At 40.8% G+C, this 14,013-nt stretch overlaps 1 protein-coding gene and 1 long non-coding RNA gene across 3 annotated transcripts in view; one reads left to right on the forward strand and one right to left on the reverse strand.

Moving 5' to 3' along the window:
* Nucleotides 1-14,013, forward strand: part of LOC148338373 (uncharacterized) — a 28,227-nt gene that overhangs the window by 8,607 nt on the left and 5,607 nt on the right. The window lies entirely within an intron of this gene.
* On the reverse strand, nucleotides 591-13,682 carry eda (ectodysplasin A). 2 transcript variants are annotated; one of them, XM_088292746.1, is made up of 8 exons: nucleotides 13,234-13,682; nucleotides 5,051-5,150; nucleotides 3,351-3,389; nucleotides 2,796-2,966; nucleotides 2,451-2,485; nucleotides 2,294-2,345; nucleotides 1,862-1,986; nucleotides 591-1,598 (listed from the first exon to the last, which is right to left on the reverse strand). In XM_088292746.1, the coding sequence occupies exons 1-8, from the start codon at nucleotides 13,561-13,563 to the stop codon at nucleotides 1,338-1,340; spliced, it is 1,113 nt and encodes a 370-aa protein (XP_088148872.1). In that variant the 5' UTR covers nucleotides 13,564-13,682; the 3' UTR covers nucleotides 591-1,337. The 2 variants fall into 2 exon arrangements, with proteins under 2 accessions (XP_088148872.1, XP_088148870.1); XM_088292744.1 differs by having other exon boundaries at nucleotides 1,856-1,986.

Raw genomic sequence — 14,013 nt, forward strand, 5'->3', positions numbered from 1 at the left:
ATCTCTGCAGGTTCTTTTTGATTTACCGTCTGAGGATATTCCAGAGTGGCATTAATTCCCAAGGAAAATAAAGCATTAACGGAACATTTTATTACCTCACTGTCTGGATCGTTGCTAACGATTTACCTCTCAGTAGTTCAGCATCCATCTTGACTCAATTAGAGACAAACCTGTACCTCCCTTATTTTAGTCCCTGAGAATAGTTTCCTTATTGCATTCTATTGTTAATATGCTCTCTCGTTTTTTTTCCACCAACATTTGGATAGTTTCACTTATTATATTAACGTCAGTGACCAAAATATTATAATAGTTTACTTTTCAAACACTGGATCTGTGTACCAAGTAACAAAGAAGACTAAACCTTGGATGTTTAATTCCCAAATTAGGAAGTGACCCATCTAACTGTAAAGTCTTGCTTCCAAATGCATCTCTATATGGCGCCAATTTATTAAAAAACTCTTCTGCGTACAATGAAGAGATAAAGACAATGGGCCCTCTCAGCACATCACTTTAGTGCTCATGCCCGATGAAAAGAAAAGTAGGAAAAAGTTTGGTCACTGCAGGCTACTCAAGCAGAAATGACACGTACATTTAGAACAAAACATTTTAATCCATCAATCAACTCAATTTACAAAAGTATATCCCATTTTTATATACAATATGTACACAGACGTATAAACAAAACTCATTTTCCACATGTATGCATTCATACGGTAAGTCAACAATAGCACTGTCACAAAACATATCGCTGATATTATGCAGGGATATTGTAGTGCAAAATGTGCGCAAAATATATAGTGCTGTTGCTTTGGGAATACCTCTTGACTCCAGATTTGGATTTTTCTCAACATTCTATTCTTCAACACTTGAATCTATTGCTCTTTATGGCAAACCACAAGTTGCTATGAATATAGTTAAATTAAGTAGTGTACAAATGAATCAAAATATGACAATGTGCTTTTGGGCGATACCAGATGACTATTCAACAGCATTTCATTCTGAATTTAAAATATCTGCTTGAGCAGTATCCTTCCTTGTTATTATGAGCTGGTGACTATAAATAGTGACATTTTGTTTGATGAGCAAACAGACATTCAGCTCATCAAGGCCAATAGCACTGAATCAGTGGAAGCACAAGCAGAACAGTCCATAACGTCCTCTTTTCTACTGGGCTGTGACAGTGGCCTGGAGTGGTCCTCAACTTTTATCACCCCACAGGGTTTCAGTGTCATCCCAACACGATGTTACTGGGCAAGACGGGAAGCTTCCAGACACAAGTCTAAACTTTGCTTCAAATCCACACACGCTTGCGATCAGAGGGCTGATTTTAGTAGTTATCAGTTCTGTCCAGCAGATGGCACCTCTCCAAGTCTGACACTTCCCAGGAACGTGGTGTGGTTGGTCATGCTGATGAGCGTGTCCTCATATACAATACGAATGGATATTCTCTGGCCGGCACGCAGCAGGCTCACCCCAGCTGTGTAGCAGGTGTTGAACTTGCGCTGGCCTGTCTCAATACTGCAAGTGCAGCGGAGAAACGGGTTGGAGTCCACCATCACCTCATAGCTGGCAATGTCTGTGAAGTTGAGGTAGTACACCTGGTGAAAAGGAGAGAGGTAGAATTTATGAAAGACTGTGACGGCTTGCCCAAACAAGATATATTGTGTCCAGCTGAAACAGTTGGGTAGTCAAGTAGCTGACATGAGATTCCATTAAAAAAATTGTACATTTAGACATGGCTGGAAGAACAAAAGTAAGTTTCAACATTTTGAAATTTATGGCTAAGAGAAGGAAACCTATTTGGATATTGAAATGACCATTGAATTATAAGAGTTACGTCAAGGACCGTACTCACTTCTACCTGACTATATATGAAGTAGACACCGTCCAATAGCACCTCAAGCTCTCCAGAGCGAGAGTGCATTTTAAACACACGGTGATGGATGGACACCATTTTCCAGTTCCTGAGGATGCCTTCAGAAAGATCTAAATATGTCACAGCAAAGCAATTAAAGTTAGTAGTCACCTCGAACTGCTTTGTAAAAAAACAGTAAAGAGTGGAGATCATCGACAAGTGCGTCATAGGAAAAAAAATCTGCCTTTGCAAAGATAACAATGTTGGAACAATGGCAGAAGTGGTGATAGAAAATATTTCTAAAAAATATACCTTTATATTTTAATATTTATAATGACAGTTGGAAGAAGAATAAACTCTTCAACTTAATTCTGTCTTTTTCTTCTCCACTCTTGCCCTGATAATTATCTTCTTCTACTACAACAACAGATGACCCACCTTCTCTCACTTGGATGGTTGTTTCCTGCCCTTGCAAATGGACCACTGCGGGCTGAAAAGTAAAGATGCAATTTAATTAACAAGGGTGCAAAGGCGTTCACATCATTGTTGTTGCGTGGGATACTAGTGAAGTGTTATTGCAGGTGACGCACGCTACCTGGAATTCTTTTGTTTTCGTCCTATCGGGAACTCCTGCAACAAAAAGAAAGACATGATGGGATTCTGGCCCATACTGCTGCTGTGTAAGAAAAGATGACACCATTGTGACTAAATCAAAACAAGCAACGGCATAGACTACGGCGAGATCCCCGCAATCCAACACAATGTTTGACATCCCGCATTAGAAAATCTCACAGTTAAGGCGATGAGTTTATTCATTTTGACAACCTGAGCCTCCTCCAAGCGTGGGAACATGGTTACATGCTGGCTCATACTGTGTAATCCAAGAACGTTAGTCTAAACTATTGTATTGTAGTACATTTTCTTTTTTTGAACTTGGTACCTGCTGGGCCTTGAGCGCCTGGAGGCCCGTGTGGCCCAGGGGGCCCAGGAGGTCCTGCAGGACCCACGGCATTGCTTCCCGGGATCCCTGGGATTCCTGGGATCCCTGGTGGGCCTTGGGGACCCGGGGGGCCGGGAGGGCCAGGGGGGCCTGGTATTGGTCTTTTCTTGCCTAAGAAGATGGCAAATGGTGCAAGTCAGTTATTTAACAGCGATGATCTTAAAGGCCTAGGAAAATCTACCAAACAGGCCACACAAAATTGAGGAGAGATTCATGAATGGTTTGTGGAAACGGGATTACTCAGTTTTTTTTTCTTCACTTTTTTTGATGAATTATGATTAAAACTAACTGGATTTCCGGCCGCAGAAGTTGAATCAAAAGCAACTACAGCAGACTTCTCGGTGACTGAAGATTTTCCATTTGAAGTTCTGCTGATTACCGTGACCTTGATGACTAAGAATCTCCAAAAATTGGATCTATAGTCTAGTCTCCCTCAGTGCAACCCTCCTTGGGTAACCCAGATGCCTGAGCAAAAGTAGCTGAATATTTGATTACCTTTTTTCTTCTCTTTCCTTTTCTCTTTTCCTGTCGATTCTGGAAGAAAAAGAAGAACAAAAAGATGAAGCTTGAAATCCTCTTCAGACCAATCATTATCTTCAATTTCATCTCAAGAGTCCAGTTTATTCCGTGTAGGTATCATGTCTATGCTGACACATTGAGCACTGAAGTTAGTCCTGTGGGTTTGTCTAGTGTAGCAATTTGTAAGTGTGGTTTCACCTCATCTGTATGAACAAGTGCCTTAAGCATTCACAGGCAGTGGAACTGGAGAAGATCATTAGAGAGATACTTTATCCTGCCAAAATCCTTTCCGTTGAATTAAGCCCAGATGGAGAATGCAGATGAAAGTGTGTGAATGTGCATGTGCGTTTATGTGTCTTTATTTTACAGGCCCTGTGCATATGTGTGCCTGTAGACGACGGTGGGGCATCTATATCAGTGCGTGAAAGTACCGTCAGCATGCTTTTTTTTTTTTTGTGTGTGTGCAGATTAAGAATTCTTTTCAAAAGGCCGTCTCGCTGCTCTTGTGTTTACCATGTCATTACAACTACAAAGGCCATTTAACCTTAAAACCTCACAGTTTGAGTCCCCTGTGAACATATGGCCAGAGTCTCTCCTCTGGCTACATGACTGGATGCATCCGCATAGATTTTTCTTAACGAGCAGCTCTATCTGAAATCTGGTGCCCGTTAGGAGGGCAGAGAACACACATTGACACACACACACACACGTATCCACACATGCAACACACATCTAAGGCTGGGATTAGAAATGCCTTTGTCTGTATAGTACGAGCAGCGGAGAGAGCTGGGAATGATTAGTGTTTAGAGGTTCGGGACTCTACTGATTTATGTGTAAAGTCTGAAAGGTGAGTTTTTTTGTTCTAAATTAAACACAATCACCACCTCCCCCCTCCCAAGTATTCAGTGTCACGCCACAGACGTCGGAATGCCTTGTGATCATCTAGCACTTGTTGCTTTCTCTCATGAAACTTCAAAGTTTTTTTTTTTTATTTGCATAGCTAGCATTCTCAACAAAAAAAGCCTACTAAAGATAATTCAAACGTATCCGCCCATGTGGTTTGCTGTCGAGCCATCGATTATGATGAATAAGTTCCACCGGATTTATAAAAGCCACTAGAGTCTCAGATGATAACCGCTTTTTTAAATGATTGCATGGTTGATTGACGAAGTGCATGTATTTACTGAAAGTGGATATTGATCGATAACATGGAGCCTATCTGCTGAATGGAACTCTCCGAAAGGGATGTGATATTTTAAGAAAGGGGAAATCAACGCAGGCTTTTCTGTGCGGTGAAATCTATCCATGAAACGCCTTGCTTGCATCCAAGTAATAATCAGTCCCATTCTAGTTGCTTGCATGCTGCATAATCCCAGTAACAAATGGGGTACAGCAGCTTGAAGTGAAAAAAAAGTCGACTCAATGTGAGAACCCACTAACAATCTGTTTTTAATATTTAAAAGCCTGAAACCTGTACATCAGCCTCCACTGAGTCCTCTCCAAAGAAATACAAAGTTGGAGGATACATTTATCTGACAACAACAATCTATTGCCAGCTCAAGAAAGCTGCAGGTGCATTTTCTGTCTTTTCCATCATAAAGGGAAGGTTTTGGAAACTAAAACTGAAAAAATAACAATGAAGCTTCTTAACATGCCAACTGTGGAATAGCACATACCTGTTTCTGGCTGCTTGCCGGGACTTCTTTTCTCCCTTTGAGTTATGCCTCTGTTATCTTCCGTGCCAAGGATGTCTCTATTTCTGTACAGTAATTGCCCCTAGGAAGGGAAAAATCGGCACCAATTAGTTCCTCTATTGTATAAAGACAACATGTTATGTTCTGCCTTTTGCCAGAGTATCATTGATTATGATAGTTATGCTTGAGCAGTGTTTGTTCAACACCATTCAAATACATAGCAGGACAGAATGTTAGCAAGACTTTCCAATATAATGTGAGCAAAAAAGTTACAAAAAAAAGCTGAATTAATGGTCGTTGTGGTACGTCAATGGGGAAGCAAGAGATCCAGCACCGATTGACTATTGACCAACTTTCTGTTGTTTCCATTCTTCAGATTGAGAGTTTGTACAGAAAAGACGTGGGAGCAAGAATATTAGTGTATTGCCAAGTTGTTTGTGTATCCCACTGGGTCTGTAACGCATCCTGTAACCTAAGCCACCTTTGTCTATCGTTCAGCCGCTTTCCATATCCGCTTTGTCACAAATGCGGTGGAACAAGCCCATTTACAAAAGGAGGACATGAATTGTGTTTAGTCTGAGATCATTGCCCATTGATATGGCACCTGGACTAATGTGAGTCAATGAAAGGACTGACGTAGCTGGTGTGAGAACATCTTTTACAAGAAGAAAGCCAGCAGGGAGTGTTTTCTCACGAGTGAACGTGACTTGTGTTGCTCTCTTTGACTGTGTCTCCTCGATCTAGTCATGTGAACTCTAGATGACGTGCTGACCTGAGTGTTGAAACGTTCAGATAAAATCAACCATGTCAGCGGAATGTTTCAAGTTCAGCCTTGGAGCTCTGTTCCAGTCACAGAGCAACCTATCTGTGTGAACGACTTTCATTGCGTCGTCACAGAGGAAGATGATCAATTTCCATTTTTTTTTTTTAATCAGTAGCAAGTCTTTTGCTCTTTGTTTTTTCTCTGGTCGATAGTGAGTCTTAAACCATCCACGGTCCCAAAGCCAAGAGTTGAGTCTTTACAGATTGTGCTGCAGCAGGCCAAGGGAATCAGTGGAAAAGTCAAGAGTTAAAGAAGTCAACGTGTTTTAACACTGGAAACACAACAAGACCACCCATTAATCAACCGACATCTCAGTCCAACTTTATCATCATAAATGGTGGTCCAAGACTGAGAGGCTGAACATCTGCTTGGACGGTATGCAATGGACATCCTCAAAGCCAGGACACATGCAGCATCTTAACTCCAAGTTCAAAAGTCGTTTAGTCATTTGGCTCGGAGTGAAGTTAACATAACTCAAGTTAACATGATCCCCAATGAAGAGAAACGTGTCCTCCAAGCTGGAAAAACTTCCAGAACCTCATTTTTTTGTGTGGTTTTCTGCAGAGCATCACCATAATATGAAAACAGTGAAGCACCTCACAGTAGTTAAATGATGCATGTCAATGTCAAGGAAAGATCCTCAGACAGATTGATTTCAAGGATGACGCTATTTCATTGAATCCTGCCAAAGGAATTTCCGGATCCTTCAAAATTTACCAGCAATGTGGTCCTCTTTTCTTAGACTGTTGAAAGACACAAGCCTTTGTTTTTGACCTCATCACATAATTCATAATTCCACAAGAAGCTGGAACATTCTGGTGCCGGTGAAAGAAAGACAATGTAATTGCCAATGGTGGATCATACATTTACTGTTCTATGTTGGGCAATTAGGATTGTTTTATTTATTTAATTTTATTTGTGTTGTGTGGCATGAAGATTAGCTATGACATTAACCTCTCTAATCTCGTTGCACACTTGAGTACGATGACAATAAAGGGATTTCTTTCTTTCTAACCAAAAGAACGATGCTATTATAAAACTTTGCAACTTCTGGCCAATATGTTAGCCTGATTATGTCCACAGTAAAACAATGATTTTTCCCCCCTAGAAATAAACCCCAAAACTCCTCGGCTCTTATTTACACAATAGAGAATACAAAACAAAACCTCTTATCAATATAATGCATTAGACAACTCTCACGTATTGACAATAATTTAGATATTGAAAAAGAATAACCAAACATGTCAAAATAGGTCAGAAGTCTAATGACACCCATTCCGAATTCACCAAAGAAAATGGGAGACAAACTAACAGGCAACTTTGACAACCTAATTTCACACATTTGATTTTTAGCTCAAACTCTTCCTGTTTACTTTGATTCAATTTGATGGCCCATTTGGACAAGAAACTAGCTGGACCTGTATTAATTGCGCCCTCTGCTGTTCTACATTTTAGTGAAAACAATAAAGCTACCATCAATCCATCCATTATCTGAATTGCTTTCTTTAAACAGCGACTATGTAACACAACTTTGATATGGATAGGCTTCAGCCCGCTTGCCGCTACCCGGGGCCATTCTACTAAGGAATCTGTGTCTTGACCAGCTGACACAAATGTCTGACCTTCTCAGCTTGTTAGGCTGATGTAGCTAAAGTGCGGCTACAAGGGTTGGGTGATTATTAAAAAAAAAAAGGAAAAAATATTCTTTTTATTGATTTTGATTTTTTAAAATGATTATTCATTTCAAAATTCCACATTGGAGAATTTTTGGTTGAACACTATTCTTTATGTCAAGTACAACCTGACCTTGTAAATATCATGTGGAATTGAAGCTTTTTGTATTTTAGTTCTGCTACATCCTTATATAGCATAATATTGTGGTGCGTTGCATGCAGGGAGTACACCCTTACAATGAGATAAGAGTAGAAGAAGAAAGTTCAGATTGAGCTCTAGTAATGAATCAAGTCAATGCGAATTTTTTGTTAGCCTGTGAATGTGATTTTATATTGACTACAGCATTAAGCACTAGTGATGTTTTTCACATGGCATGTCTTATATATTTTTTATTGTTTAGTTTTCCACTAAACTCCAATTGGGGTGTCATTAAAGCACATCGAGGCAAGGCAGAACCACACACAACTCACATGCTTGCCGTGTGACAAACAGGTGCGTTCAGGTCACTTTCACAACATTGGGGACTTGTACACTCACCACGTTTTTCGGCACATGAATATTTTTTTATTCTATTCTAATCTTTTTAAGATCCAGAGAATCCAAAATCGAAATCACGGTTCAATGTCGATTAGTTGCCCAGCCCTATTGGTTACTATGGTTTATCGTCACACAGACCTCCAGAAGTTTGCTTTTCATTTGGTGCGCAGGTGTCTCCACATCTCCACTGCAGCTGTTGGCACAAGAGCCTGTTACCTCTCAAAGGATTGTGGGTGTATGTTCAGGCATATGGCATTAAACTTTCGTCTGTTCTGACAGCCAAACATCATCATTCCACATGCAGGTTTTGGCCCGAGATGAAGCTGTAGCCAAATGCCAAAAAACAAACAAGCTACAGTATCTGCCAGGCTGCTACTAAGGTGAAACTGGTGTTTTAAATGAGGTAACATGAAATGATTTCATGAGAACAACTTCATTAGAGCATTTATAGCCTTCGTACTCTTCAAAGGAATGCGACGTTACAGTAAATCAGGAAGACTATGTGTTGGTATGTATGGCGAGTGCCAACTATTGAGTAAACCATTCTTTCTGAACACAGGCAGAGAAGGCTAGTAATTAGAGGGCTTTCAAATCTTCAAAGTGAGAGAGCTGCTGGTACGGGTCAAAGACACGATTCCCCGTTGTTCTGTGAGGATATGACTACATTTCAATCACCCCGGGGATGTGTAATTCTGTGATCACAAGATTTGTATATACACAAGAGTAAAACAACTGTTTGTGTTTTCCCTTCATTTTTCACTCAAACTACTGGAATTCACAAACATTTTCAGATGATTATCAGAGGGAAACAACTATTAAACCATGATGCCCTCAATGTGGTCTCACTCATGATGCCCTCATGTTGAATTCCAGTAATTATCCCAAACCGCAGAATAGTGGAGAAATCCAACCACAAAATTGCAGTTGAAAATTCCAGGTAAAACTGAGGGGCGTAGTTATGGATACCAGATGCACAGTGAAATTTGCAATGGCAGCATGCACTTTATACATGGATACAATGGTTTTCCGTTCAAAAGGAGTGGTCAAACCTTAGGTAACTCGAACCGTGCGGCCAATAAGCTAAAGTCTTTCAAAATTTACACTTGAGGCAAGGGAAGCATAAAGCTGGGTATGCACTGTGCAGATTAAGCACTTTCTGAATTGGTCCAACTTGAAATCTCATCTAGAATTGTGAGACTTCCAGTTTGGAAGGTAACAAGCAGCATTTTGTAGCTTACAATTTGCCCTTCAGATGAATATGTGAGGTGTCTGAAATTCTTCAGGCGGAACTTGCACAGTTGGAGCTCAGCTAAGATGATATTTTTCGGTTCTAAGACCGTTACGTCCCTTACTGCGTTCACGAAAAGTATATGGACAATATAAAGAAATGAAGCTATGAAGACCATCCTAAAATTGCAAAGAAATTGCCGCTTACTGCCATCATCTTTCCGGCAAGGTTTCAGCTTCATGTAAGGAGCCTGGTGCTTTTATGAGTATAGTGATTAATCCCGAATATTGGAGGCTCCATTTTACTATAAATTAGATGCTGGTGACAGCCCACCCGGGTGCCGCCACAGCATGTACGCTGGACTTGGTGCCCCATCAAGCTGACTTTTTGATAGCTGTTAACAGGACTCCAGATGTTTTAACATCTGTTTTGTGCAGGACTTTGAAGGCAAACATCTGAGCAGAAAACAAACGAAGAAATCATACAATTGTTGTAAGGTACAGACTACTTTATGCCCTAAAAAGAATAATTCAAGGGGATTACAAGATTGGCCATGATCTAGAATATTTGCATTCTTCACTGCGAGAGCAAGTCACAGCCTGGAGAAATATTTTACTCTTCTGAATCAGGCAGGTCTGCTGGACAGCTGGGATTTAGAATGTTATCGGAGGGCATAGCACCTGGGTCTGTTGAAGGGAGTGTGCAGTTTGTGTTCGTTGTGACATCACATGATCAAAATCATCCGTGACTTGTATCACTTTATTCGGAATTAAACCTCATGACCAACAAATAAAAAGGGCATCTATTCCATATCTGAAAATCAATCATCTTTCCTGTAAGAATAAAATTTTGTATTTTGCTCGAGTGGAATGAGCAAACAAAATAAGAAATGCCCCCATTCGTAACTGAATCCATGAATGGGATTGTTTTTGGGGTGTGTTTGAACAGATAATACATTTCCGGGGTTTCTTCCATTCGACTATGACTAATCAATACATACAATAGATTATTTCCAATATTGAGGTTTGAGAGTGATGCCAACATTGATTTAGTCGTAACATGCTAACATGCTGTGGTCTCGGTGGGAAAATTCTTTGTTGTGGCTTGTGGTGAAAGCAACGACATGACCAGCAAAGGCTCTGAGATTGTCGTGCAACGCGTTCCTAGCCTCAAAATTAGCTGGCCTTGCATTCGGCTTAGATTGCACCTTCATGAAGACAAAGCGGTTTAGAAAATGAATAGATGGACAGATGACCCGTTTGAGTGACATAGTGGCTGTTCAAGGTGAAAGGCGCAACACTTCATTTAATAATATATGCAGTTGTTGTGACATGTTGCAACGGGCAGTATTCTGTAAGTACTTTGATGCTTCTGGTTTCGAGGTGGATTCTACTTAAAAAAAATCAGTAAGTGTTATTTGGCCACCTTGGACTGGTTGCCAATCAATTGCAAGGCCGCCTATCGACAAACAACCAGCGATACAAAACCAACACCGATATTGACCTGAGCAAACCTAATTCACACCTATGAGCAGTTTAGAGTCTTCATTTCACCCTCCCCAAAAAAACCTCTTACTAATCTATTGAAATCCATCAAGTGACTGGTTGCACTTCAAATTGGAGTATTTATTTATTTTTATTTTTTTGCTGAGCTGCTACAATCCAGTGCCCAAACAACAAACAACAGAGGCGCTTTTTGCACATTGCCGCGTATCTCCACTTTAAATCGTTGCGATGCTACTAACGTGTCTTTGACGAAGACTTAAGTGAAAAATCCAATGAATAATGTTTCGGCCTCCAGAAAAGATTCTTCAAAGGAGAAGTCTCAAAAGCTAACAAGTGCGGCAGCTGCGTCCGAACGCCACATGCTCCTGTTTCTCCAACTATGTAAACTGTGGGATGTGTAATCAGAGTTGTTTAATGCATACATCTGGAGAGGACAGCATCACAGTGCGGTTAAATATTTACAGCTGGTCTACAGTCTTTTACCTCATGAAGCGTCACCATCTGGACTGAATACCAAGTCCGTCTCCTCGGATTCAGCCAGGGAAACATCTCCTATCAAAAATGGACTAAGCGAAGGACATGGGAGATTCATTGAATAGTCTCAGCTTTGCGGTTCATTTTTTTCTTTAAGGAAAACATTACAAAACCAACACCTACTTAAACATGAAAAAAAACCGAATGTTCGGTAGTGTTTGACCTGGAGGTTGGCGTACACTCTGACTGCAACCTGCAGAGGCACTGTAGATTACATTTTAGTTTGTGATTTAACCCATGCAGACGTGCGCTATTTACATGCATTTGGTTCAACGACACAGACATTAAAATGTGGGTTCAGAATATTTTGAGATAAAAAAAAAATGACAATCTTTAATTTCCCCATTTGCCACTCAAGTAAAGGTCTTCAAATGTTTATTCTGTGTCAGCTCTGTCACATAATGTCATTCCAGTTGTTTTTATCCTTTATGTTGCATCATCAGGCTAACTATTATACTCCAAGGTAACATCCTATAGTGCAGGAACTGTGAACGTGTCAAAGGTAGAAAACACTCAAGAACTATTATTATTCTACAACTTAAATGTTACTTTTGGTAAGTGTAAAAAGGTTACTCAACTTACACCTTGTTCCTTTTGTGCTGATGAACCGAGGAGAGTAAAATGGTGTCAGGGTTTTTTTTTCTAAAGCCATTGACAACATGATGAACGTTAAACTGCCTAGAAAGAAAATGGAAGGTGAGGCTGGCCTCAGTCCCAAGTGGCTCATCGAAGTGCCAATGAATGCACATCAAGCCTCAGGCTCTGCACCTGCTCGTAGGTGATATCTTTATTTGGCTAACCACCTGCTCCGGAACTTGGACTTGACTTTCTTTGCCAAGCCAACCTGAAGCTTGTCCATCAATCTGTTTAGTTGGGAGTGTCTTTAAAAGCAACACCCCTGTGGTTAAATTCAGATTCAACTTGAATAAAGTGTTATGCAACCTCCAAAGTTCAACGCCGCCAAAATAACACGATTAGGCCTTTGGAACCGATTAGCGAGTTAAAAAAAAACAACAACAAAAAAAAGATCCTATCAGAAGCGGGATCACTCTATCCAATCAATTTAAACAACTTGTTTACTTAGTGTACAGTCAAGTTTTCTATTGGCACGAGGATTGGGACCACCAACGAGCATATAATTGAGGGCCATTGAAATGCATTGGGAAAAATAGCAACAAATAAACCCTAAAAATTCTTCCCAAAACACTGATAAACATTCAATAATGGAAAATACGGAGGGGGATTTGACCCCGAACCATCAATGACGATCAATTGACATATTATAACAATACAACCGACCACCGATTTTGCCTGAAGTCCTAAATATCTGCCGCTATCAGATCTCTATAAAATCTTTAAGTAACAATTTCAGACAAATTGTAACCGTCATCATGATCAGAAAACAAACACAATTTGCCTAAAGAGACACTTACACGGTGCGGAATATCCATGCAATAACAATTACACAATAGATACTGAAAAAGCAACATGTAAAGATGTTCCTATTTTGCCTTCAGACAATACAGTATTTACTAATTTGCCTATCTGGTGACTTTAAAGGGTTAGTAGTTAAACATTTTGTTCACATCTATTTCTGTTTGACCATTTATTATGATAGAATTTTACTTGTGGTGAGTTTACATTGAGGCAGTTTGAAAGTGCACTTGATCATTCGTATTGACATTATTTCCCATGTGGACAATTTAGTTTGCAGCTAGTCACAGAACTGCGGCTGTTTGATTTGGAAGTGTTCCACTGCACTTTCATGTCCTGTGCATGACCCATTGACAGTTCACACACAAAATCTGCTAAACTCTGCGTGCACTTAAAGAAATAGCTGCTACCGGCCTCTTTAATAACTTACATCGGGATCATCTGCGGAGCGGCTGCTGCCGGGTTCGAACCGCGGGGGGTCGGGCGGGAATATCGCAGACGCCGCGTTGCCCAGGTCGCTCGCCGCTAGCGTCAGCATGGAGTCTCGCTTCTGGTGGATTATTTCCCTTTTGACCTCAGAGCGCAGGTCCAAGTAGCAGACAAGCGTGACCGCGTGCAGAGAGAGTGACAGCAAAAATAATCCGAGGAAGACGACACTGCTGCTCCGACTCCGGCAGTTGGCGCTACATGTGCAGGGCTCGCCTCTGGGCATTGCTTTTGCCGTGAAACCATCCACGGGGAGTACATCGCGTGCCATCATTGGACAGAGCGCAAGTCAGATGCTCTTTAACTCGGCATAGTCAGCCGCCGCTATTTATTTACGTGGAGACTCATAGATGCAGCAGCGGCGGCGGCGGCAGCAGGTCAGTGCGAACTCCGTCCAGTATGTGTTGTGACACTAATGGCCCCGCCCACTCATATCTGATTGGTCTATAGATCAGCCCAGAGGTTGGAAAGCCGGCAGCAGCAGAACCGGGGATGGGGCGACATCAAATGGATTTGTTGTGTTACTGCAACACGTGGGACTGATTACATATGAGAATAATCCCTTCTGTTTGTGATTCACATGTTTGATTTATTGTCTATTAGACGTTAGAGTGGTAACTAATGCCATGCTTGTTGTTTGTGCAGGCTTTCAACTTGCTATTCCACATTTTTGGCAACTTGTTTTTGCATTAGGCTGTGTGTGAAACCAATGCAAACCTCTGGA

This window comes from Idiotropiscis lumnitzeri, chromosome 4 (assembly GCF_059441095.1).
Source record: "Idiotropiscis lumnitzeri isolate Australia: NSW breed Sydney's pygmy pipehorse chromosome 4, RoL_Ilum_1.0, whole genome shotgun sequence".
NCBI lineage: Eukaryota > Metazoa > Chordata > Actinopteri > Syngnathiformes > Syngnathidae > Idiotropiscis > Idiotropiscis lumnitzeri.

Bases quoted from the DNA above. Each gene is read 5' to 3' on its own strand.
- eda (XM_088292744.1), bottom strand. From the start codon at position 13,563: ATGATGGCACGCGATGTACTCCCCGTGGATGGTTTCACGGCAAAAGCA. The intron at 3,390-5,050 runs GTATGTGCTATT...TTTTTCTTCCAG, and splicing joins CGGCAAGCAGCCAGAAACAG to AATCGACAGGAAAAGAGAAA. The intron at 2,346-2,450 runs GTAGCGTGCGTC...TTTACTTTTCAG, and splicing joins CGAAAACAAAAGAATTCCAG to CCCGCAGTGGTCCATTTGCA.